At 40.8% G+C, this 27,256-nt stretch overlaps 1 protein-coding gene across 28 annotated transcripts in view; it reads left to right on the forward strand.

Annotated features, from left to right (window-relative positions):
- The window catches only part of RYR3 (ryanodine receptor 3), a 514,330-nt gene that overhangs the window by 479,984 nt on the left and 7,090 nt on the right, over nt 1–27,256 (forward strand). For 18 of the 28 annotated variants that reach the window (XM_037834372.1, XM_037834373.1, XM_037834379.1 and 15 more), the window contains 18 exons: nt 1,076–1,149; nt 1,400–1,417; nt 1,846–1,926; nt 2,387–2,475; nt 3,403–3,531; nt 6,167–6,271; nt 7,997–8,078; nt 8,744–10,074; nt 11,890–11,948; nt 12,658–12,829; nt 13,887–13,973; nt 15,192–15,389; nt 19,607–19,737; nt 23,573–23,615; nt 24,066–24,193; nt 24,600–24,660; nt 25,035–25,181; nt 26,836–26,970. In XM_037834372.1, the coding sequence (XP_037690300.1) occupies nt 1,076–1,149; nt 1,400–1,417; nt 1,846–1,926; nt 2,387–2,475; nt 3,403–3,531; nt 6,167–6,271; nt 7,997–8,078; nt 8,744–10,074; nt 11,890–11,948; nt 12,658–12,829; nt 13,887–13,973; nt 15,192–15,389; nt 19,607–19,737; nt 23,573–23,615; nt 24,066–24,193; nt 24,600–24,660; nt 25,035–25,181; nt 26,836–26,970 (3,070 nt within the window). Of the gene's footprint in view, nt 1–1,075; nt 1,150–1,399; nt 1,418–1,845; nt 1,927–2,386; nt 2,476–3,402; nt 3,532–6,166; nt 6,272–7,996; nt 8,079–8,743; nt 10,075–11,889; nt 11,949–12,657; nt 12,830–13,886; nt 13,974–15,191; nt 15,390–19,606; nt 19,738–23,572; nt 23,616–24,065; nt 24,194–24,599; nt 24,661–25,034; nt 25,182–26,684; nt 26,971–27,256 lie in introns of those variants that run through there. The other 10 variants (XM_037834378.1, XM_037834380.1, XM_037834386.1 and 7 more) reach the window with 6 other exon arrangements.

Genomic DNA, 27,256 nt, shown 5'->3' on the forward strand with positions numbered 1-27,256 from the left:
CAGCAAAACCAAAATAGAAGGATAGTTTTGAGTTGTTGAGCAGGCCCCTTTTATGGAAGCATCTGGGAAAACCAACAAAGAGGTCAATAGGAATTTTCACTCTTTTCTCTTTAAATTCATCTAAATTGCAGAATGTGTGTGACTCCCTAAAGAGAAAAAGGGATGCTGGATTTCCCCCAGTGTCTTTCCAGTCCAACTAGAAATGAACCCCTAATCATGTCCTTTGCCCAACAGTAGAAGGAAGCAAGATTTTACTGAGTCTCAATGGACTCAGCCATAAGCTCCCCTAAGAGCCATGTTCTTGTGAGACCTTGTGATCACAAAACATGTTCTTATGGGACCTCTCAGATTGGGGAAGGAGTTAGACTCTGTAGGAAAACAGAGTAAGCCGTAATTAGAAACTATATGATACTCTAGTGCCTTCAGTCTCAAATTTTGTGGTTGCACTAGGGGTTATAAGTAGGATTTGGTAGTGGCTATGATGGAAAGTCAACTTGTCACAGATTCAAGAACACCCAGTGACACCCAAGCCTGTGGAAATCTTAATCTTGACCACATATGGCTCCTGAATGTTGCAGGGATCATAAAATGATCTTGCCTTTTGCAATACGAAAGTTTGTAGCTCTGTCCCTCGGCATTCATCCTAAGTACTAAAAACCACAGTTCTTTGTGATTCTCAGTGAAAGCAGGTAAAGTGAACATTAATTAGTGCATTTTTAAAGTAAACTTTCCCTTGAGAAATCTTAGAAACAGATTATTTCCTATTTATTTGTGAAGCATTTATACATTTTTATCCATAAAAAAGGATTCAAACTGGGAAAACAATCATCATCCTAAGTGTTTATGATTCCTCTCCATGCATGTGACAAGGTATGTGAGTAACAGGCATTTTTAGACAACAATGCTGAACTGAAAGCCAAGAAACCATTAGCTTTTCAGCCACACTTTAATTCATTAGTCCATTTATGGATAATACAAGGACAGAATATTGTTATTCAACAGGTACATTGACATTAGAAATCCATTTTCCCAGCATGCATAGCCCTGAACCTTGTTTTCTTTTGTCTGTTAAAAGCGTCCTTGATTTGAATGCATTTGAAAGGCAGAATAAAGCTGAAGGCCTCGGGATGGTTACTGAAGAAGGAACACGTAAGTAATGAATGTGAAAGCCACTCTCTTCCTGTTTGAAATGTTGATTAACTATTTCTAGTTAGAACCCCTGCTCAGTGCTTCTTAATCTGCCAGGAATTGATCCATTTCAGCAAAATATCTCCATCCGTAGCTTTTGATAAAGCCAGCATCCAAGCTGGATTTGTTCTTGAGCCAGTTTTAACTAAAGACAGTTTATTGTGTTGTTGTTTTCTTACTTTGTATTCTTTTATTTTTCTCTTAACACCAGTCATTGTTCGTGAGCGTGGTAAGTTTGAGTTTCTGGCCTGAGTTTGTAACATGTGCTGTAAGTCCTAAGAGACCTTATTTAATTGTCTCTATGCAGACACATTTTAGGCTCGGTGGTTGCATGTCAAGTTTAACTCAGCAGTTTGATGCTTAATTAAAGAAATGTTTTCCATCTGTAAAGCATGGGTTATGGACTGTGAACCATTTACTTCCATTAGCCTAGTTGTTTCATTACAAATGCATCCCGGGGCTAAATATTTTAACATTGTTGGATATTGTACTCTGCAGCCTTAGCTCCAGTTTAATTAGATTTATCACCACTCATCCAAAATTCCTATTCCAAACCATCTGACACAGCTGCTTCATCATGCTTGCAGTCTTCTGCATTGGAAGCTGCTCTGTGTTGAGAAACCAAGCAAATGCTCACCAATATTCTGTGTTTTCAAGGTGAAAAGGTACTCCAGAATGACGAGTTTACACGAGATCTCTTTAGATTCCTACAGTTACTTTGTGAAGGACATAACAATGGTAAGTCCAACAGATTGATTTGTCAAGGGAAAGCAGCATTGAGGTGCAAACTTATAATTCATTTCAGGATCCCCCATTTAATAAAACCCGTTGCTCACTCAAAAACATCAGTTAACCCATTCCTCAATAGGAAACCCTCTATAAAAATGACCTTTACCCTCATGGCTAGTGTTATTTAGGGCCCCCAAGACTGTGCTGTTTCCAGGATCTTCAGATGGTGAACCTAAATACCCAGCCGGTCTTGTGAAGTCCCTTGGGGCTCACTGCAATCCACTTTCTGGCATCACTGGGAGGGTACAGCTCAGGGCAGAGCTCTGACCTGCAGGGTCTGCCAGGACCTGAATGTGGTGCCCTCGTGAGGCTGTGCATGTAGTGTGTCTCTGTTGGGCTCACCTGAGGGGGCGTGACCGGCTCCCTCGGCTTGAATGGGACAGCTCTGACCCAGCGCTGATGCTCTCAGAGTTTCAGAACTTCCTGCGGACTCAGATGGGCAACACCACCACCGTGAACATCATCATCAGCACCGTGGACTACCTTCTGCGCCTGCAGGTGAGCAAGGCAGGCCACCTATCCTTCCAAAAGCTGAAGACAGTTTTTCACCAGGTCATGGAAGCTCAGGATACAGTTAAGCCCCAATAAGGAAGTCATGATAAGATCTGTGTGCACACACTTAGAGTCAGTCAAATGCCTAAAAAGTTTTTGAAGACCAAAAGGGAGGGGGAGAGGGGGCTAAGTACCAAATTATGGATTGTAAAACCCTGGTTTAGTTTTGCCAGTGAAAACACAGCCACAGTGACCAAGAGCTATAAAACAACCCATGAATGAAAACAGATTTTTCACTAGCAAAAGGAGTTTAACAGTATGGTGGGAATAATTTAGGTTCACAAGTTCTTAGTGTTGAGAAGTCATTTGTTTTAATTGTTTGAAGGAAAATCCAAATTATAATGAGAAAATCCACATGAGTGAAAAAGGATTTCTCTTCTGTCTTTGCTGATTCATCATCCTGGTTCTACTGATTACCTGTTTGTGACTTGAAACAACCTATTTAACCTCCCCATGTTCCAATTTCTCCTCCATAAGATGGGTAGGACCTGTCTCATAGAGCGGTAGCAAATACCGAACAATTTAATATATGTAATGTGTTCATAATAATGCTTGTTAGCTATTATGTTGCTGCCTTTACTATAATTATTTGGATGATATTCATTATCTGTATCTTAATCTTCATTTTGTATAAATTGTCCTGTATCAGTCCAGCTGAACACTTTCCTGTCTCCTATTATTCTTCCTGTGGAGGGATATTATAATTGGAAGATGCTAGGATTCAGATATCTGTGTACTTTACAGAATCTCTAGTTCCCGTCAGAGCAGAGAGGTCATAGATGTGTAGAATTCTCTTGTACTCTTCCTGAATGTTGAGTTTAGCTTCACCAATGGAAGTCTGAGAAATACTAAAATCTATTTGTTTGTTCTTAGGAATCAATCAGTGATTTCTACTGGTATTATTCAGGGAAGGACATCATTGATGAATCTGGACAACACAACTTTTCCAAAGCTCTGGCAGTCACCAAGCAGATTTTCAATTCCCTCACAGAATACATCCAGGTATGTGATACAGGTTGCATGTTTGAAAACATACAGGTTTTTAAAAAATACTCTCACATAGAATATTTTAAAAATATTCTCACAGAAAATTTGGATGTACATAGTAGACTGGGCATGCAGCCTTAACACGGACAGCATCTCTTATCTATTAACAGGAACCAATAGTAACTGCACTCTATGGGAAGCTATGGTTTATGGCCCCCCCAGATGCCCTGCCCATACTGTCATCACACTTCATCTGCATTTATCTAGTTATATTTTGCTTTCCCTTTTAGACTGAAAACTTTTGAGAACAGAGTTTCTTATTCAATTTTAAATTCTTCCTGTTTATCACAATGACCGGCCCATCATAAATGTTCAGTAAATGTTGTAGAGTGGAGAAATGATTGATAGAATGAAGGAACAAAGGAGTAAATGATATTATCTTGAGCCTAGAAATAAAAAACAGAATCCATGAGGTTCTATGAATTTGTCAGGAATAGCTCTATGGAAAAGGTAACTTGGGAAGCTCATAAAACTATGTGCAATGGCAGTCCAATCTACAAATGGTTCGGACTGAATTTCTAGATCTTGCAATCTTTCTCTGTTCTTAGCATTCTCCATTCATTGCATACAGCAGTCTTGCTACTATGAAAAGGAAGAGAGGATATATTCAAGCATAATTTGCTATTTAGTAAAAAAAAAATAGTAGGCATATCATAGCCATTGGTGATGTAATGTAAGATTTTTTTAAGCAAAAGTAATGCTACATTCCCACATTACTATAATCAGAGACTCAAGAAAGACTCTTTTATTTATTTATTCATTCATTCAATAAAACCAAAACATGTATCTTATGCTCTGCTCTCTGGTTCATGGAAATAAATATAATATATTGCCTCTGCCCTCAAGGAGCTTACAATGCAATTGAGAAAATATATATACATGTGAAAAATTATGTAATACAAGGTAATCATACATGATTTAAGGTACTCATACTCATTATGCATAAGAGCCATATATGTGCTCATAGATAGTATGAGTTCAAAGGAAGGTAAGGTCTTTATGAGCTGAGGGGCTCAGACTCATCATGGGGACATGAGACATGTGGATGGATACAGAGGAGGAAGCACATTCAGGGTCAGTCTTTTGGAAGAGTTGCAGAGGTAGGATTGTCTATGGCTTCATGCAGGATACTCTCAGCAATTAGATCAGTCTTACTGAAACAAGAAAAAAGCAAGGAAAGAAGAGGGGCATATCTCATCCCTTTTTTTGTGTGAACCTTCTCTTCTTTCTCAAAGAACATTCTCTCTTCCAAGAGTGCAAGAGTTTTTAGGTGATATGATTGACCTGAAATTTATTCTATAGAAGGCACTAAATTCTCATCTAATTAAAGAGTCATATAATGAGCCAACTGGCACACACATCATATTTGCTCATTAGAATGAACGTAAAACTAAAATATCAGTTTTGAAAGTAAGATTTAAAGGGGGAAAGTGATCTTTGTCAGCTGAACACTGAAAGGATGTAGAGAGATAAATCTAGGAACAAGTGACTGATCTGAAATTTCACAGAAAAGAGAAACACCTAAGGAAATCTTTGAACATATTTGACAGGCATCTGATTTGCACTCTGCAGAACCCATCCAAATCTTCAGAATTTCCCACAGAGCATTTAATTCAAAAAATAAAGGAGAAATTCCTTTTCGATAAATGAGAGTTTTGTTCAATCACTGGTTTTGTTCTGAACATAATCCAGTGGCTTCTTGGGACCAGGCACTGGATAATGATTTTGAAACAAGCTTGTGTGACTTGGGGGTGCAGGCCCTATTTCTCCTGTTCACCTCTTCCCTGGGAATTCTGCCAAGCCTTTTCTAGAACTTGAGATAGTATTGGTGTCCTATTCAGAACCTTCTTATTCAGTCTATTTGGAGATTGATTAAAGGATAGAAAACAAAACTATAAAGAAGAGCTAAGAATATTAAGTGTCGGTTCAATGGTGATCTTCAAAAATAGGAAGGTTTATTAACATGGAAAATGGAAATTGGTAACTAAGACAACTCTCTCTGTTTGGTTTTAAGAAAAAGATGGTTAGAGAAGTAAAGGTACACACAAAAAAGGGATGGTTGATGAAATTTAGAAGTGGTTGAACACTGGCATTATTACACAGATTTATTTAACCAAGTAGGTAGTCACATGGTCAGAGCCTTTTATGTGTAGCTTTTCCTGAAAGCAACAAGTGGACTCATGGTTTTCCAACTGTGTTCCATCGAATCCTTGAGTTCCTCAGAACCCCGTTTAGTCCGAAGTGTGCGTGAGATTAGGCAGGCGTGCCCTTCAGCATGGTTTCAGTCAGAGCATTGAACTCTTTCAAATATTTTTCTTCAGTGTAAGGCTTTATTTGAAGAATGCACTCTGAGGCTGAAAGAAAATCTTTGAAAATCACCAGACTGTGATCCCTCCTAGGTATAGGATACTATGATTGGGGGCGGGCGGGTAGGGGTAGTAATATCTTGGGGAAAAACTGAGATGCAAAAGATGTGACATTTGGAAAGTGCTATCTACTCAAATAAGCAGGTATCAAATGCCCTTATTAGGATAGGGTTCAGAATATCTCAGCTTGTTTAGGTGAGATAAGGATGTCCTCTGCTCCACAGGGCCCCTGCATTGGGAACCAGCAGAGCCTGGCTCACAGTAGGCTGTGGGACGCAGTGGTCGGCTTCCTCCATGTCTTTGCTAACATGCAGATGAAACTCTCTCAGGTACTGTGGCTCATTCCCCGCACATGTCATGGGTGTAAAACGCTAAGTCCACCCCCACTTCCTGGTATGCCTGTTGTGAATGTGGCTGCTTGATCAAATGGCTGGAATAGCCATGCAGACTAGGTCTTATTTTTTAAATTGAGGGCTAAAGGTGCAATGAGGAATGAATGCCTCCAAGGGATCCCAGGCAGGCTTTTGCATGATTGCAGCTTCTTTCCTTGTGTCCTATCAACCTACCCTTTCATAACTGCCTCAACACTTGCTTTTTGTAATGCCAATCCTTTTTGCTTCCTCGTCACTGTTTTGCCATTTATAAACACTATATACCAGCCCAGTCTGTTCTGTCAAATGTCTGCATGTCTCTGTAATTCACATAACCCTTCTTCTCTCACCTTTGCTTTCCCCCATCTCTGCCTCTCCTTCTCTCTCCCCATCTCTCTGGCAAGATGACTCAGAATCGCTCAGAGCATTTATTATGAACAAATAAATGTAGCATATGTAGTAGTCGATTGCCTCTCTCCATGGCAACACATGAGGGAGAACTTCAGGATGTTTTTCAGGCTGATTAGAATAACATGTGCAGCATTAATTTAAATAATGTGTATCTAAAATTTTCAAGGCTGTCACATCTGCTTCCTCTCTTCTGGAATGTGCTGATTAACCCTTCCATTTTTCCCCTTTTGACTCTGGCCCTATGGGAGGAGAAAGTTCTTGGGAGGGCTGCTAATTTGGCAGGAATACGTTCACTCCCATGTCAGCCAGGACAATGCAATGGGAGTCCAGGGACACTGGAGCCCCAGCCCTGCTGCCTCCTCACCAGTGACTTTTGGAAAGTCACTTCCCCTTTCTGGTTTTTGGTTTCATCATTTATAGAAAATAGGGAGTTGTAACAAATATGCTTTAAAGTCTCTTCCTGATCTAATATTCTTTACTTCTATGATGTTTTAATATATAGTTATGACACAAAACCAAAGGTGGAGGGAAAATCCCTCTGAAGTTTGAAGGGTTAGGGGAAGGTATATGATTTTGAGATTCTGTAAAAGAAGTGTGGCCCAGAATGCATTTTTTAATCTCACCTTCAGATTGCCCACCTCAGATCTCCAAGGGATAATTTTCTCTTTGTTACACAGGGTATAAAGCACAGAGATAACTGTGTTGCTGAAATTAAAACCAAACAGACTAGTATCAAAACCATCCGGAGGAATAGCCTCAATTATGTAACATTTTAAGGGACCAGTGGCACCCTGATCACCACCAGCTAGAACCAGGAGAACCTAAATTAATCCAGAAAGCAAGGAGAACCCACTTGGTAATTATAATCTTGATACCTTAATTGGATTTCAGTAGTATTCCCATAAAGCTCACTAGTAATTCTCCAGTACAGAAAACAATAACATAAACTACTAGAGACACCTAAATGCACTTTGGAGGATTGGGTTGTTCAGTAGTTTGGACAACAATTGGTATAGCTGTCTCGTATCAATAAAAGGGAAAACGTAAAGGAGCTCTAATGGATGAGTCTATTGAATGAGTCCTGCTACTGTGAGTCTCCTGATGCTATAAACAGCAGATGATAAGACATCCTCATTCACAGTGAGAAGGGAGCTCATTCCTGAGATTGGCGCAGCTTCATCTAACCTTTCCAGAGCAGGCTCTTCTTGCTCACTGCCCTGTACTTTGCTGAGGCATCAGATAGCTCAGGGGTATCTCCTGTTTTTGTTCTAGGATTCCAGTCAGATCGAGCTGCTGAAGGAACTCTTGGATCTCCTTCAGGACATGGTGGTGATGCTTCTGTCCCTCCTGGAAGGTTGGGCTGTTTGGTATAACTAGGCATTCACACAACTGTAATTGGTCTGAGCACTAACCTTACTAATCATGCAGATTATCCTTCTGGCAGGTCATCGACACCGTACAACATTGATTAGAAAGCCAAATTTTCAGAAACGAAAAAATATGAGTGAGGGGCACATGGTCTGATGGACAAAACCTGAGACCAATTCATTTTATATCAATAGGAGAGCCAGAATGAACTGGGGAAAACCTCCAAGCTTTGCTCTTCCCTATCCTCTCCCTCTCCCCACTGCTTTCGATACATCTGGCTGCCAGTGTGTATGCCAGCCATCTAGTTAGGCACCCTCCTAGGCCTAAGGGGATAGGAGGGGCACCACTTAGCCCTATGTGTCCCCAGTAATCTGATAATGAAACTACTTTCCAGGCCCCATGCCAGATAAAAGGCAGTGGTGTGGCCATCTCCTTCTTTACTTTGTTTCTCCCCCCACCTCCCTTGGCTCCTAGTGGTGTAGTCTTTATGGCTTGCTGCTCCTTCCTACCCATTTCCAGATCATCACAGTCAAAACAGAGCTGACTGATTTGGTACATAAGTCTTTAAAAAAAAATAGCTATCTGACCACTTACATGATGACTTGGGTTTATTGATATATTCGTATGTCTTTTTTTGAACCTGCTTCACAGGGAATGTGGTAAATGGAACTATTGGCAAGCAGATGGTTGACACACTGGTAGAGTCATCTACTAATGTGGAAATGATCTTGAAATTCTTTGACATGTTCTTGAAACTTAAAGACTTAACGAGCTCAGATACCTTCAAAGAATATGACCCAGATGGTAAAGGGATTATCTCCAAAAAAGAATTCCAGAAGGCCATGGAAGGGCAAAAGCAGTACACACAGTCAGAGATTGACTTTCTCCTTTCGTGTGCAGAAGCTGATGAGAATGACATGTTTAATTACATTGATTTTGTAGACCGATTCCATGAGCCAGCCAAGGATATAGGGTTTAATGTGGCAGTGTTATTGACAAATCTTTCTGAACATATGCCAAATGATTCTCGCCTGAAGTGTCTGTTGGACCCAGCAGAAAGTGTGCTAAATTACTTTGAACCATACCTAGGACGCATTGAGATCATGGGCGGGGCCAAGAAAATAGAGCGTGTTTACTTTGAGATCAGTGAATCCAGTCGAACTCAATGGGAGAAGCCCCAAGTGAAGGAATCTAAGCGACAGTTCATCTTTGATGTTGTCAATGAAGGTGGGGAGCAAGAAAAGATGGAATTGTTTGTGAACTTCTGTGAGGATACCATCTTTGAAATGCAGTTAGCATCTCAGATCTCTGAATCTGATTCAGCTGACAGGCCAGAAGAGGAGGAGGAGGAAGATGAAGAGTCTTCTTATATGTTAGAAATTGAGGGTGAAGAGGAAGAAGACAAGACTTTTGAGTCTGCCTCTGCATTTGCCATTGCCTGTGTCTCAGTAAAGAGAAATGCTGCCAACCTTCTGAAGATGGCAACCCTGAAGAACCTCAGGAAGCAGTACAGGAAGGTGAAAAAGATGACAGCAAAGGAGCTGGCGAAGGTGTTCTTCTCTTTTATCTGGATGTTGTTTGTAGGGCTATTCCAGTTGTTCTTCACCATATTAGGAGGAATCTTTCAGATCCTCTGGAACACAGTGTTTGGAGGGGGCCTGGTAGAAGGGGCAAAGAACATCAGAGTGACAGAGATCCTGGGTGACATGCCTGACCCGACCCAGTTTGGTATCCATGATGATGCTATGGAGCCTGACAGGGCAGAAGTGATTGAGCCAGGCCTCAACCCTGAACTTGTGCACTTCATAAAAAGTGAGAAGGGGGACATGGAACTTATGTCAGATCTCTTTGGATTCCACCCAAAGAAAGAAGGTAGCTTAAAGCATGGACCAGAAGTGGGTTTGGGTGACCTTTCTGAGATTATTGGCAAGGATGAACCACCTACCTTAGAAAGTACTGTACGGAAGAAGAGAAAAGCACAGGTAAGCGTAATGTGTTTCTATCACATCTCTTTATCCCCAGAAAAGACTTGCCACTATATCTTGCAATCAGTACTGACACCAGTTTCCCAGGAGCCAACATTGTCTTAGAGACCAGCTCTGCTCCCAGTAGTACCCTTATCTTTTAATTCCAGCCCTGCCATGTCCAGGGAGATCAGGTGGTCTTCCAGTTTACACTGTGAAGTTCAAACATGATGGACTGAACCTTTATTCCACACCTTTATTTGAAGGTTACTTCTCATGGTGCTCAGGTTTGTTCAGTGAAAGCATAGGAAACAAGTATAAAACAAGAGGAGACCTTTCTTGTGAGACAACACTTCTTCAATGTCTTAAAAGGTCCAGGTAAATTCATACAATTTAGCCCAGTCTCCAAGTAAGTTTTATCATGCTTGGGTCATTTTCATCCTTGTGAGGCAACCACCATCCAATTCGCACTTTGAGTTACTCAATTATATTAAGTGAATAAAAGTGCAGTAATTCTGAGCCCCTTGGCCACAGAAGACTCTGGGTGTTCCCCTGTCTTGTGGCATCCAACTCACAGCATCATTCTAGCATCAAGGAGAGTATGAAGACAAGTGTGAGGAGGTGATTAGAGTCCAAGGACTGTATTCATTCATTCCATTAATATTTATTGAACAGTGAATAGGCACTTACCACTTCTTCTACCTCTGGGAATTCATAAATGAATAAGAAATGCATTGTCCCTACATTTCAGTGGAGAAGATGGACATTGAACAAGTCACTATAAGAATGCAGAATATTATAAAGGAGAGATGTCAGGTACTACAGGAATATATAGGAAGGAACTTTCATCTGGTCTGGAAAGTCAGGGAAAGATGCATCAGAATCATAGGCATTCTTAGAATATTTATTTATTTATTGTTTTGCTCCCTGATGTAGCCCTGGGGCCTAGAACAGAGTCAAATGCATAGTAGGGACTCATTTAGGCACTGCTATGTACCAGGCTATGTTGTAGGATATAGGAAAACATTGGTGAATAAGAGAGACAACATTTTTGCTTTCATGGAGCATAACTTCTAGTGGGGGAAGACAACAAATAAATAAGATAGTACCCATTTATGATGCATACTAAAACAAATAAATAAGGTAATGTGTGACAGGGTGGCCAAGGCGGCTTCTGAGGTGGTATCACCCGAGCCAAGTCCTGAAGAATGAGAAGATGGCAGGCATGTGGAAATCCAGAGAAGAGGATATGGCCAGTGCAGAGGCCCAATAGCAGGGGAGGATTAAAGGAAAGGAGGTCTGGGCATTTGGGTATAGGAAACAATGAGTCAAGTGACACAAGATGAAGATGGAGAGAAATGCTGGGACCAGATCATGTCAGACTTGTAGGCCTTGGTAAGGAGTTTGAAATTCAGTCTGAGTACACTGATCATCAGCCAGGGGGTTATGGTGGTGGTAGGAGGATTGAAGACAAGGCAGGAAGCGGGTGCTGGATTGGATTTGGTGCAAGCTATGTTCTAGCTCTCCCTGGCCCCAAGGAGCATAGGACTACTGTCACGTGGCTCTGACAATGTCCCTAGCACAAGCTTTATCTTTGAGTTGAATAATAAGACGGCAACTGAGTTTTCAAGTTGGACATCTGTCTTGGTGTCACTCCATAGTCATTTGATATAGCAGGATATTAACATTCTGAGTTCCTGAGTGGAGCAGAAGCACAAAGAGAGAGCACCATTGGGACTTGTGACCATGGAGAAGAAAATGGCCAGTGACATGGCACATCACCATGAACTCACTTCTCTGAGGAAATCTTCACCAAGTGTTATTTTTGTCTAGGCAGCAGAGATGAAAGCAGTATGTGAAGCAGAAGGAAAAGCAGAATCCGAGAAGGCAGAGTAAGTTCTTGATTGCCTCTTGTATTCTAATTTCTATTTAGCTCTACCTAATAGCATCTACTCTTCTATTGCTGTGGAAAATAGAAAATTTGATTTCTACTAACAGAAGAAATAGATATTGTACAATCCCTGGGCACCTTTCTTTTTATCCCAGCTATATAAAAAACATGCTCTATTAATCTTGTTAACTTTATAATTCCAATAGCAGGTCAGAGTTTTACCATCTGGCCAAAGAAATTATCAAACATTCATACTTAGCAACTTCATATAATGTTGATAATAGTAATATCTAATATTCCTTTAACACCTCTTATATGCCAGACCTTGTGCTGAGTTCTTTATACAATATCTCATTTAATTTTTCATTCAAGTCTAGAAGAAGTACTATTGCTAATTCCCATGAAGGTGCAGAAAATAAAGAATAACTTTTCTAAAGGGGAAAAAATTGTTAGGTCTGATCTCAGAAGAGTAAAAACTTGTATATAATTTATGTACATCTCTGACCATGGCTCATCAAAATGCTCACCACTCATCAAATCCAAATTTGACTTCCAGGTATTCTGGGGTAATTAAAACCTGAGGCTCCCACCCTGTTTCCAAATAATTGTATCTCTCATCCCTCTCAACCCCAATTTCTCTTTAATTTAGTCTCCTTTTCTGGGCCAGACCTACCTCTCCCTCCTACTGAGTGGGTTTCTCCTCCCTGCAGCATGGAAGATGGGGAGAAGGAGGACAAAGCCAAAGGAGAGGAGCAAGCCGAGTATCTGTGGGCAGAAGTGACAAAAAAGAAGAAGCGACGGCGTGGCCAGAGAGTTGAGAAGCCTGAAGCCTTCATGGCTAATTTCTTTAAAGGGCTGGAAATCTATCAGACCAAGTTATTGGTAAGTGCTCTGGCCTGGGGTCCATTCGTGGTGCTGCCGTTATCCCAGAGACCCCAGAGATGGCCACTGTTTCATTTCACAATTTGATTAGCTATGACTCCTCTCTCATTCCTATTCGTTTCCTCTTCCTATATATCTGCCTTTTCTTTTTGCGTTGGAGGAAAAGAAAAGGAGGATAACATAAAAATTTAAGTTGCAGTCCTGCAGGTCCTCTGGCCCAGCAGCAGGATGTCCTCTCTGACCTGTTTTCTCTCCAGCAGTGTGGGAACACGTCTTTCTAGCTTATCCTTTATGTATATTGTATGGGGCCTTAGCTGATTCTGGGCTGAAAGGTAATTTGGTCATGTGGGATGCAGAAAGACTTTTCGTGTTAGGTTAGGTTCCCACAGTACTTCTCAAAAGCTTTATTACTCCACATGCAAACAAACCTCAGTCCAACTTCTAATATTCTTTCTCTGATCAATTGTCCACTAAGGTACGGTTGCTGATGGCAGAACTCCTTTCCTGACCCTACCATTAGTGAGAGCTCCCTCTACAGAGAGATTGGGAACTTTCCCCAAGAAGCCACCATTCCATCTTCCAGTGTGGACTTTTCCGAAGATGATGGCACTGAGAATGGTGGTGGTGTCCCCAGAGAGGCAGAGTCCATGGCTCTGGACTGTCTCTCAGAGGGACTCTGGCTGTATCTAGGGTGGGAGCTGCAGGGCTGTTTGTGGGCCTAGATCACTTTTAATTTCCAAATAGATTGTTTCCTGCTGGAGTGATCATTAAAAAAGCCAAACCCACAGCAGTGTCATAACAGTGTTTGAGTCCCCTGCTGATGGCATGTTTAGGCATTTGGATTTCCTGAGAAATAAACCAAAGCAGAGTCCTTTGAGCATAATTTTAAGCAATATTTTTTTAATCGGCATTTCTGGTTCTTCCAAGAAAAGTGGTTTCCAAAGAGTAGGACTAGTTCTGTGTTGACTTCTATCCTGAACACATCTTCTATGTGAAAGAGGGAATATTTCTCTCCCTTTCAAAGCTCTTCTACTTCTTTCTGTCCTTTTCTTTTCAGCATTACCTGGCCAGGAATTTCTACAACCTGAGGTTCCTTGCTCTGTTTGTAGCCTTCGCTATCAACTTCATCCTGCTCTTTTACAAGGTGATACTTCAAAAGTTATTCACTTAATATATAAAGCCATAGCAGAAGCAAAAATTCTAATGTCTAGGGAAATTTCTAAGACATTGGCTTCTAAAAAGGATACACTCTTTAGCAATGAGAAGAATGGGAAGACTGACTTCTGGTAAGGGAAGCCATTTAGGAGACTATTTCAATAATTCAAATTTATTCTAGTCATTTTTAATTCTTCAAATATTTGTTGAGCATCTACTATGTGCTAAGCCCTACATTAGGATCTCTGAGGTATTTCAAAAGGAATAATAAATACAGCCTGTCCTTGAGGAATGAGGTAACCAAGAGTCATTATAGTTTGGACATATTTTAGAATCATTATGAAGGAAGAATTAATAGGAGTTGGTTATTGGATATAAGAGAGGTGCTAGTCAAGATAAATGAAGATTTCAAATGTCTGTAACGGTCATGTATGCTGTAGGTGCATAATAAATGTTAGTAAAATGAATTAATAAATAGTGGGTCCTAGATTCTTGGCATAGTCTTCAACTGGCTTTCCTGACTCTTGACTCTCACCCCGCCTATCTAAATCCACCAATCTCATTTTCATAAAACATTATTTTGTGTACATCCACCTTCCACTCAACAAACTAATGGCTTCTTGTTGCCCATAGGAGAAAAATGGAAGTCTGTAGAGGGGTGTGGCAGAGTTTAGTTTTAAACATATTAAGGTGGAGGTGATGGCAGGACAGACATCCAGGTGGAGATAGCCAGCAGGCAGTTGGAGCTGGGGAACTAAAGCCTCAGAGGTGTAGATTTGGGAGTCAACTGTGTAAGAATGACAGTTGAAACCATGAGAATAAACAGCAACTGGAAAGAACAGAAAATGTTAGCTGTGTAAGTCTGTCTTAGCCTCTTCCCAGGCCATAGCATCTCAGAGATTACCTCCCATAGCGTAGGACTGTAGCAGAGAGATTGTACTATAACTTTCCAACTTTTATTTTTTTGCTTTCTATTCAAAGGATAGTTTTTTGTGTGTGCCCCTTTAAATATTTTTATTTGCAATTAATAAAGATAATGGGGGGTGGGGTCCCAGTGATATGTTACCTAAAACCTCATTCATTCATCAAGTAATGTTGAGTCACTAAGATTTGCCCAGTATGTGCTAAAAATATAAAATATGTGGGGAGAGCCCAGTGGCGGCAGGTTCTTTCTGATGTTTATAAGTGAGTGTATGTCTTGCGTCAGGTCACTGAAGAGCCTTTAGAAGAAGAGACGGACATTGCAAACTTGTGGAACTCCTTCAATGATGAGGAAGAGGAAGAAGCGATGGTGTTCTTTGTCCTGCAGGAGAGCACTGGGTACATGGCACCAACACTGCGGGCCCTGGCCGTTGTCCACACCATCATCTCCTTGGTCTGTGTGGTGGGCTATTACTGCCTGAAGGTGAGTTGCTTGTCAACCACTCGGAATTGAATCTGATTCCTTGAGGAAGAAGCACCATATTTAAACCCAGCCAATCCTTTGTTCTCCAAGAGCTTGCTAATAAAGTAGGATTCATGGAGCAGCAGCATTGGCATTACCTGGGAACTGGTTAGAAATGGAGACTCTTGGGCCCACCCTAGACCTTTGAAATCCATGTCTACAATTTTTCATGATCCCCAGATGATTTGTAGACACACTCAAGTTTGAGTAGCATTTCTGTGGGTGTCACAGGTCAGGCTCCTCTTATTAAATTTTATCGAGTTAGCTGACTTTTCAGGAGTGGTCAAAGGAGTAGCAACAAAGACATGATTATTTTGGACTTGAGAAATGCCTGTGATAGGTATTTTCCAAACTGCCCCCTATATGTACAGTTCAGTTTTACCACTGTTATTTTCTTACTAGGTTCTTTTTTGAGATTAAAAAAAGAAAAATCGCTGGTTCAGAACCAACAGTGGCTAGTGAGCATGTGTCCACAGGCCATAACAGAGTAGAAGAGAAACCTAGTGCCACACAACGAGTAGCAAAGGGACTGTGTTGCTTGTGAGGTGGTGTAGTATTAGTTTTGCAGATTCTTTGCTGGGTTCAATGTGCTTATCTAGACAAGCTGTTTTTCTGCTTCTTTATAAGGGAGGCAGTTGTGACTGGGTTGCACTGACAAAGCAAGTTGAAGGGCACCATCAAGGGCTCTTGCACTCTTTTCATCTAAATATTACATATTTGATAATGATCTGCTTCTAAGGCTCTGAATTCAGGCTTAGGGTCATCTTGTCCTGCTGGAATTTACGGCAGAGCCGTAAACCTCCCATTTTGTTAGGATCCGCCAGGCCAGTAGGAATGAACTGGAACCTTGTCTCACACTGATAATCTCTCAGATCCTGGCCAGCTATGTGAACTGCCTGTTTCCTATTGCTGGAGTTGTTTTGAGTTTTAGCTACATGCAAATCTGTAGATTCTCTCCTTCCCCACCCCTAAAAACAAAACAAAATAATGCTTTTTGAATTTGCTTCTAGGATTTTAAAGTGAAAGATGATGGTACTATCCATAATTCTTCATTTCACAATAGATTCCTTTAACATAGGTTCAAGATAAAAAAACATACCCTCTAAACTCAAGGGTTTTGCTCATACCATGACAAACCTTTTTCCTTTGATATACCGTGATTTTTGTTATTTTGGGGGAAGGGTGTTTGTGTGTTCACTGTCCATCAGTATCAGTGCCTGAGTTAGGAAAAGTACATTCCTGGTTCTGTATGAGAAGGGTGTATAAAGCAACATGAAACATTAGCCCATATTTTGTTTTAAATTACAGACTAATGTCAATTGCTCTCAGAACTGGATGTTTTTCCTCAAAATTAAAACAGATTTTTTTTCTTTTGGATTTAATGAAGTAATGCTAACTGAAACCAGTTTGACGTAGTGAGAGAGATGTCAGACTGATGAGAGGTGTGCAGCTTGATTTAAAACCAAACCTTGAACCCTTTTAAAGAATAAAACATATTTTACATGCTAAAAATAAATTTATGGAGTTAGAGTAATTAGGCTAAGTCACACATGTCACTAGTTATGAGAGATTCTTCTGATCTTTGAATTTATGTTGGGATTTTGATAAAAATACTTCTTCCTTTTCAAAAAGTATTAAGTTGTAACTCTTTGAGAGATCAGAAGAAAACTTCTTGATGAGGTATTTTTTTGGTTATCTAGTGCTACATAACAAACTGCCCCAAAATTCAGTGCCTTAAAACAACAACCATTTTATCTCTCTGATTCTGCATGTTAACTGGGCAATTTTAGCAGTTCTTCTGCTCCCATGCAAAGGCAGCTGGTCTGCAGTTGTCTGGGTGCTCAACTGGGCTGCAATGTGCCCCTGGCAGCTTGGCAGAGGGGAAATGGAGGTCTGGGTTCAGCTGGGGTATCTGGGCCTCTCTCCCTCTCCATGTAGATGTAATCAGGACTCCTCCCTCCCTCTCTGTGTGGCCCCTCTGCATGGTCTCTCTGGCAGGGTAGTTGGACTTCTCACCTGACAACTCAGGGCTTCCAAAAAAAAACCCCACAAAAGTAGAAAGTACTAGCCCTTCTTATGACTTACGCCCAGAACTGGCATAGTGTCATTTCTGCTGCACTCTATTGCTTAAAACAAGTCACAGGGGCAGCCCAGATTCACTGTGGCTTAGGGAGTCAGGACTACACAGGGACATGAATGCCAGATGCCATGGTTCATTGGGACTACCTTTCAACACTCCAGTTATGGCAGTCCTCATCCAACTCTTCGCATTCTCAGTCCAGCTCTCTTTCCACCACCCCATGCATATTTTTCTCAATACTTTTCTCCTAACATCTTTTCTTCCTTAAGTAAAAAGTCTCCTTGGCTGTACACTGTCCACCAAGCCATCTTCTTCCTGAGAAGAGGCCTTGAAATATGTCCTATCCATTTGGACTTCACTTTCACCAGTGAAATATAATATCACCCAGCAAGTCCAGCTAACCTGCTGGAGAGACCAGGTGCCCCTAAGTCAGGACTCCACGGTAAAGATTAAAGTGTGGATTCCAGAGCCAGGCTGCCTGGGTTGGACTCACAGCTCTGCCACTTAACCTTGCAGTCCCTCTGTTTCCTCACCTGTAAAAATGAGTATTATAATGATAGCACCAACCCCATTAGATTGCTGGAAGGATTAAATGAATAAATATGTATAAAAATATTCAGAGCATGTTAGCTATTATTCCTTAATTTGCAATCCTAGAGCTCAAGCTTATTGGATGAGGTGAAGATGTGCTGAACTAGAGGAAATAAAAGAGAAACACTATCCTAGGGAATAAACATGTGGAAGCTCTACTTACAAGGGATACAAACTCGTAGAAAATTGAAGGGGAATGTTGTCAGTCCCAGAGAGCAGTACTGCTCCAAAACTTGATGTTGTTATCATCATTACTCAGAGTCATTTCAAAATACAGTGGACCAATGAGAGCCGGCATAGCTTTCCCTTTGCTTTCCGTCCCACATTATCCCTTAGCCAGCAGCAGTCATCGATCACTCCTGGCTGCGGTATCTGCTCGAGCATTTGCCACCTTCCTGTCATTAGTCTTTTATTTCCTCAGTGTTGTTTTGTTGTGTTAAAGATAATAAAGGGCAAGAGATAACTCTTCAAGTCGTTTTCTAAATTTTGCCTTTCTTTTTTTTTTGTTTTGGAAATAAAAAAGCAGTTGGGACATATAAATGTTAGGAGCTTTCAGAAAGAGTATTAGAAGAAACAGTTTGGGGACCAACCTTTCAATAATGTCTCCAAGTAACTAGTGGCTTCCTAGCTGGATGAGAAGCCCTGGCATTGTCTGAATTAAGCTTTTTTTGGTCAGAGGAGCTCTGGGAATTCTGACTTCTCATCTCCTGGGATTTTAGCAGTATCCTCTGATCTAATTAACTTTGTGCCATATTTGAAGTATGTGTGTTTGATGGTGGTTAGGGTGGATGAGTTATTTTCCCATCCATTACTGTGTACCTCTTTGGTAGTAGGTCTTTATAGCAATGCCACCACAGTTAGTCTAAAATCAAAATTACAAGAGAATGGGGTAACAGTAGGGCATAAATAAGTTCTCCTGCCTGGCAGGAACTCTTCTGGAGAAGAATCTCAACAAGGAAACTTGAATACCAAAAGACTATGTACAGGCCACTGAATCCTCTCATTCTAACTACTAAACCATATTTGATTAACCAAACCCCACAAGCCATGAGATGACTATGAACTGAGCCATTGAAGAAGGTTGGCACATTTCTTCGTATTCCTGTAGCTGACAAATCTATTCTAAAATTGTTTATTGTCCTTTCTAAATCTTGCCTAGAGTTTTAAGATACCTAATTCCTTCAGCCCTGGGACTCATCTAAATATGGCCGCCTCACCAGGATGGGTCAAAGAGGCCATTTGTATTATTATCAGCTGGTAAACCCAAACCTTAAAAAAATGGCCCAACTCAGATCATCTTTTGGAGAGGGTGTATGTTAGCAAAAGGAGTGAGAAGAGATTTATTTGGCTTTGGTCTCACAAATAGACCCCCAAGAAAAACTCATTCTACAAACTCCACTACAGAGACTCCTGCCCTGAAATTGGAAGGGTAATTTGTGACAAATGGCTAGGAGAGGAGGCTTTAACCAGAAAGCCTCTCTGAGTGATCCAGTTTTCCCATTCCTAGGTCCCTTTGGTGGTATTCAAAAGAGAAAAAGAAATTGCCAGGAAGCTGGAGTTTGATGGTCTGTATATTACAGAACAGCCATCCGAAGATGACATCAAGGGACAATGGGATCGCTTGGTAATCAACACACTGTAAGTGTCTCTCCCCAACCCCAAAAAGAAAAGAAGTCTCCACGGTAAATAGAGTAACTCTTTCCTCACCAACTTTGGAAATAGAGAAGCATCTCAGACTTGTTTTCTCCTCTGTCTTTTCACTAAAATAGCCTGTTTCTCCTCAAAAATGTATATGTATCTCTATGGATTTAATGGGTGAGGGGGAAATATCATCAAGAGGTGCTGAGCATATCTGATTAAGTCTAGAGAGTCCAGTCCAATATTACTTAAAGTAGTTTTCCATGTTTGAACCATGCAGAATATGTCCAGGGCTTAACTGGGCCCAGGTCTTCAGAGAGAAGCTAATCAGCGTCTCTGGTCTCCATATGGCATGGCAGTCCCACCTCTGAAGTCTTCTCCTTCAAAAAATAGCCTGGGAGGTAACAGAACTCCTCCCAACATAAAATTGAAAAACGGTCCACTTCCCAGCCAAGGTGGATAAATGTGCCATATGGGAGGCAGATCCATAGGCAGTTAAAATAGGGCCATCTGGTGGGGATGTTAAATCCTCCTAGGCATGTGGTGTAATTGCAACTGTAGTGGAAAGAGCATTGAGGTGGAGTACCAAACCAGCTCTGCTACATGGTGGTCTGTGAACTTGGGCAAAGTGATCAAGCTTCTGAAGCCTCAGTTTCCTTATCAGTAATAGAGAGATGCAAATACTACCTCCTACAGTTCTGAGAACATTAATGAATGTATGTCAAGGGCACATGGCCTCAAGCTGCTAGTATTTCCCTTTCCCCTAACTGTTCAAAAAATGGGCATCACCATTTGCAACGGTAATGCTCTAATACCAGTTTATTCACAATTATGAAAATGGGAGTTGCAAGATAAATTAATGTGGTGGAAAAAAGTCTACAGAAATAGGACTAAATATTTAAACAAATATTGAAACTCTTAGCTGTGCCAATTAAGACATGCAGGTCTACAAACAACAACCCTCACTCTGGGGGAATAAAATTGCTACTTATCCAAAGATGATCAGGCAAACTCAGAAAGGCAGCACTCCAAAGGTGTAACTAAGCATTTGTTTTAGTCTCTAGAAAGAAAAGGCTCTTCTTCTCTTACAAAGTAAAAATGTAAAAAATGAGCAGGCAAATCAAAAGCCTTTCCCTGTCTACAGATCCCTTCCAACCTCCTTATGTAAGGAAAAATGTGGAACACTATTAAGCCTTCTTTCTGAACATTACAGAAGTTCTGGATATTGTTAAATAATTTAGTTGATTATTTAATAATATTCTTTTCATTAAAATAGCCTATTTCCCCTCAAAAATGTATATGTATCTCTATGGATTTAATGGGTGAGGGGGAAATATCATCAAGAGATGCTGAGCATATTTGATTAAGACTAAGATTAAGGAATAGTCCAGAATGCAAAATACCAGAAATGTACTGGCTTTTATAAAAGTAGTTTATTTAGTTACAAAGTTACAGTCTTAAGGCCAAAAATGTATCCAAGCTAAGGTGTCAACAATAAGAGTACCTTCACAGAAGAATGACCAATGGCTGCTGGAACACCTCTGTTGTCTGGGAAGGCATGTGGCTGGCATCTTCTTCTTTTGCTCCCAGGTTGTGTTTCAAAATGGCTTTCTCCCAGGACATTTCTCTCTAGGCATCTGGGGGTATTCTCTTAGTTTCTCCCAGGCAATATCTGGGCTAGCAAAAGTCTGCCTTCAATGGCCAGCTCCAATATGTCTCTCTTGGCTGATCTGAGGTCCTTCTGTTTGTGAGCTCTTTTATAGGACTCCAGTGATTAAATCAAGACCTACACTGATTGGGCAGGGTCCATATCTCCAAGGAAATAATCCAATTAAATGTTTCACTTGCAGTTGATGGAGTCACAACTCCACAGAAAAACTCAAAGGAGTCCAACCTAATCAACACTAATACGTCTGGCTCCACCAGACTGCATTAAAGAACATGGCATTTTGGGGGACATAATACATCCAAACCAGCACAATATGTGTAGTTATAGTTTGTTCATTTCCAAAGCTGTAGAGTTTTCCATTTTGTACATTTTTTTGTGTATTTATTCATTCTCCCGACGATGGATGTTTCAACTGTTTCCAGTTTCTGACTACTACAACACAGTGCTGCATCAAATATTCTGTTACCTGATGCATGTAAAAGTTTCTCTAGAGTATAAACTCATGAGATGAATTTGTTGAGTCATAGGATAAGCCAAGTGTTTGTCCCAATTTATATTCCAACCAGCACTGTATTAGAGTTCCTGTTTCTCTACCTCCTCATTAACACCTGTCATTGTCAGTTAATTTTGCCAGTCCGGTAGGTGTGGAATGGCACCTCATTGTGCATTTCCCTAATGACTATAGGTTGGGCATCTCATATTGTTTTTCCTGACCATTCATATATAGAAGCAGCATTTATTTATGCATTTCCTTTCTGAAGGTCTGTTCACTACTCTATACTTTAAGGAATATTACAAAGTAAAAATATATGTCAGGGGACAACAAATTTAAAATATTCAAAGATCATGTCTGTGAAAGGGCCTTGCCCAGAACCTCTGGTCAGTGGCCCTTCAGAATCGCTAGTGGAATTTTCCACTTACCATAGAATGTGACCAAGGCTGAGTTATACATTACAGGCTATTTGCATAAAGATTTATGAGAAAGGAAATATCAGTGTGGACAGAGGAAGCCTGGTTTGATTTTAATTTTTGTTTACTTTAGAATCTAAAAGCATTACATGAGAGCATCAAATAGCAGAGAAATGTACAAAGAAGGTAAAAATAATTGTTATAAAGTCTGTTAGCAGTTTACTCTGTAACACCAGCATTTGGTTTTGCTGTAAAGTGGAATTTAGATGTTTAAGACAATGAAAAAAAATTGTTTTAAAGGCTGCTACTCCACCGGGGCTGGGTAGTATTTGCTTAGGGTGACTCATCTGAAATGTCTGTGAATAAAGGGAGCCCCTGTCCCATCCCCCAGTTTCCTTATCACCAACTTGGATGGTCCTTGTAGAATGGGAGATCCTTGTGTTCAGGGCAAGAGGAATAGTGATGCAAATAAAGGGAAACAAAAATGCATGAACAAGGGCAAAAGTTCCTTGGCCTCAATCCAGCCTCAGGGGGAACCCTCCCAGGACAGATTGGATAATTCTGGAAATGAGCAAAATATTTTAAACAGTTTTTACCAATACCTGAAAGTGATAGTTCTTTCTTGATTTTAACAATAAAAAGCTATTTGCGTTGGAGTTGGTGTGCAAGCTACAAGGCAGAAGAAGGTTCTCACTGGGGAGATTAGGGATGGTGTGACAAAAAGATCCCTTTCTCCTTTGGAGGTGGTTTCTTCTAAGTCCCTGGGGAAAGCAGGTCATGCAGGAGTTATATGGAAATGGGGTGGAAGAGCACTTGAGCCAAGAAAAACCCTATATAAATTGACTACAGGTGATTCCCAACTGACTGGAAACTTCATAAAGTTGGGGTTTTATCTGTACTTTCCACCACTGTATCCCCAGCACCTACTCTAGTGACTGACCTAAGGTAGATGCTAGTGAATGAAGATTAAATATTAACAAGGCAAGGATCAAGAAATCTATTTCCATCTGATCTTTCATCGCAAATCCTGGTTCTGAACCACAATTCTGATGTAGAAAATGCAGAGTGACTTTCCAAGAGTTTCCAGAAGTAATAGAAAGTAATTAAACCAAAAATCAGTAGACCTGTGGTGACTCAATTTCAATCAAGTCTTGAATTCTTCAGTGGCAGGTCAGGAACCAAAAAGAACACAGACTGGAGTCTGCTGATGTGCTTGCCTTGAGGTTAAGAACTTCCCTGTTTCATTTTCTTTTTCAGATCCTTTCCTAATAATTATTGGGACAAGTTCGTAAAGAGAAAGGTATGCCTTGTCAGTGGGGGTGAGTTCCATGACTACTAAAATAGATTTTTTTAAGTTCTCCATATGCAAACATGAATAGATTAGATATTAATTTTTCATATGCTACCTTGAGAAGAGTGAGTCACAGAAGTGTTTATATACAAATGTGTGTAGGTTTTCCGCTTCATTCCTACTCATCTGTCTAAAACACAATCTTTGTCATGTTCTGCATACTGAATCCCTGCAAAAAGATAAAAGATCACCTTGAGAAGGAATTTTCACCTGATTGTCTTAATCACTTCTATTTCCCCTTGGGTTATTTTTCTCTTTATTTTCCTGTTGCACTTTGAATCAAGTCTTAACCCCTTGGAAAAGCCAAGAGCTTAGGAAAGCCTTGAAGGCCCCCAGGCTATAGAAAACATGATAGTGGCTTATGGCCCCAACCTCACCCTGTCATCCTCTCTGCTGTAGGTGATCAACAAGTATGGAGATCTCTATGGAGCGGAACGCATTGCTGAACTCCTGGGTTTGGACAAAAATGCCCTTGATTTTAGCCCAGTAGAAGAGACAAAAGCAGAGGAGGCTTCTCTGGTGTCATGGTACAGAGCTTAGGAGTTGCAACAAAAAGTGTGGCTATAATAGATCCTTCGTTTTTCTAGTCTTTTCAGAGTGCTAAAAGAAAATATAACAATAATGGATTTATTCGCTCAGGCTCTGGTCTGGCTTAGGTGTTCCTTTTAGGTGCTAACATATTGGGAGAACACTGCCTTAAGAAAATGTAAAGATCTATCAGTTTTTATGCCTGATGCAGCTGTAAGAGAAAGCTAATTAAAATTTTAAGATGTGTGATTCAACCATTCTGTTTCATGGGGGACACATACAACTTGATAAAGCTCAGAGCCGTATTTACGTTGTAAAACATGAGAGAAAAAAACTTAATTTTTTCCCTTATTGATTTTTTTTCCTTTTTTCCTTGTAAGTTTGAAATTATGTGTTCCTTTTTAGGCTAAGTTCCATCGACATGAAGTACCATATCTGGAAGCTGGGGGTGGTTTTTACTGACAATGTAAGTATCACACCTGGAAAAAGACTCCACACCCCAAGTTCAGGGCTGCGATTTGATGCCACAGGAAAATGGTCTCCTCTGGAGGAGGCCCAGAGAGTTTCAGGGACTGCTGACCAAAGGCCAAGAGCCTGAAAGCTGCTGGAGGAGCCAGCTTCTTTCCTGTACAATAGTGTACAGCTGGTGGGGTTTCACTTCCTGGTGATTCTTGAGCTAGCTCATAGCACCTTCACACTTAGGTTTTCAGCTAGGTTACAGCACTTAAATCTCCCCTATGCTTACTCTCTGTACCCAAAGAGAAGGGGGAAAAATTGTTAAACGAGTGCATAATGAGCATGAATGCCTGAAAAGCTGCTAGATTTCTTCCATTTCCACAGTCCTTTCTCTACCTTGCCTGGTACACAACCATGTCAATCCTGGGCCACTACAACAACTTCTTCTTTGCGGCTCATCTGCTGGATATCGCAATGGGTTTCAAGACGTTACGGACTATTCTGTCATCTGTCACTCACAATGGCAAACAGGTATTGGGTTTGTACTGATGTGCAACAGAATGAACCTAGATATGAATAGAAAAAAATAACAAACAGGTAGTATGATGGGAAGGGATGTGTATAATACACCTTTCTTGTTCAACACTTGAACATCTCTTAGTTTTTGCAAAATTGTAGCCAATTAAAAATACAACTGCAGCCATCACTTGTGAGGCATAAGACCTTGATTCAGAAACCCCAACATTTAGATCAGCAGTTTTCAACCAGGGAAGAGGAAAAGGGGATAGGGAGGAGAGAGCAGGTGATGAGGGAAGTGACAGACATCTCACAATCACCTTGGAGACCATTTTTAGATCTACCTCTTCCTCCCTGGATTTTGATACTCTCCCTGGGGTTAGCATGTAGGCAAATGCAGTTAGAAAACTCACCGAGGTAACTCTGATATGTGCTTCCAATTAACCATGATTTAGACCCTCGATAGCCACTGCCATCCTCAGCCTCATCAATATCCAGTCTTCTACAACATTGTGTCACTTCCTTGATTAAAGTCTATGAATGGTTCCTCCTTGTCTATAAATTTAAACTACTTAGCATTTCATTCCTAAGTACACTTCCATGATTGAAACATGCACCCTCATGTTTCTAGGCCCGTGTGTAGGAAAGGGAGAAAAGAAGTTTAAAAGTTACAATGTGCCAAGCTTGTGCTATGTGCCAGGTACTGTGAGAGCCTCACAACTCCCTGGTGACGTAGAGCATAACATCTATGCTCACCTTACAGACAAGGAACTGAGGCTCTGAGAGGCTAAGTCTCCCACCCGAGACCACACAGTGGCTAAGTGAGCAGAGCTTAGATTCTAACCTGTTTACTCCTTGGTGCAAAGCCGAGGTTCTTTCTCTCTTCTTAACAATTGCTTTCTGTGGGAGACTGCTGTTTGAGTTTTGGGCAAATTACTATTCCTTTCTCAAGAAACCACTGAATCTGCTTGTATCCTAGTACTTATCTGAGAGCTCATGCTCGCCCTGTTTTGTGTAGCTCCTAGAAGGGCAAAGAGTTTATTTGTTTATATTCATCTCCCCAGCTCACTACCTAGTCCACAGTATAGGCCAGATGTGCAGGTCCCGTATGTACTCCTCCTCATTTATGGTGCTAACCACTCACCTCGAAAACCTGAAAATAAACATGCTTTATGACCCCTGCAGAGGTCCTCGGCAGATTTCTTAATTATGAAAAATGTCACTTTGCTTCTTATGGTAACTTCAGAGCTGTGACAATTATCTAGTCCATGGTTATTTAAGAAATAGTATAAGCTTTGGTTTATTTAGAAGCAGCTTCAGAGTAGAAGCTGCATCATGACACCTCAGGCAACTGCTATGGCTGTGAAAAACAAAGTAACTCTCCCCAAGGCATCCTCACTGTCAATCCTTAAATCCCCATGGAGTTTACATGGGTCCAAACTAATACCCCATCATTACTCTTTTCTCCCAATAAACCTGTTCCTCTTTATGGTCTCATCTTTCTTTCTCTATCTGTAGTATGATAACCTTCATCTCCACCCCCTCATCCTTCCCCTCCTCCTCTCCATGTGTGGCCTCACTTTCCTCTGTTTTTCTTCAATCTCAAATGACCCTTTCAAGGTAGAGAAAATCCTACCTCCTTTCCTTCTCTCTCTCCTCCCATCCCTAGTTGGTTCTGACTGTAGGTCTCCTGGCTGTGGTGGTTTATCTCTATACCGTGGTGGCTTTCAACTTCTTCCGCAAGTTTTACAACAAAAGTGAAGATGATGATGAGCCCGATATGAAGTGTGATGACATGATGACGGTGAGAGCCCACCTCGGGCCTGTGGGTGTTACACAGAACTAAGCAAGAACTGTAGAATGATAGTCAAATAGAAATTAGAATACTGATGTTTCATCAAAAAGGGAGAAGTATCCTAGTAATAAAGAAATGATGGAAATATATTTCATTACCTCGGGTCTCTTAGTTAGAAAGGGAAGCACACTACAGAGTGGGGTCACCAGTCATCTAAATTTGTCTGAGGTAAAGAGGAGACACTTTTGTAAATGGACTTGTATCTAAATGTCATGGAAGTCAAGCTTTGATTCTT

Source organism: Choloepus didactylus, chromosome 4, assembly GCF_015220235.1.
Source record: "Choloepus didactylus isolate mChoDid1 chromosome 4, mChoDid1.pri, whole genome shotgun sequence".
In the NCBI taxonomy this organism is placed as follows: Eukaryota; Metazoa; Chordata; class Mammalia; order Pilosa; family Megalonychidae; genus Choloepus; species Choloepus didactylus.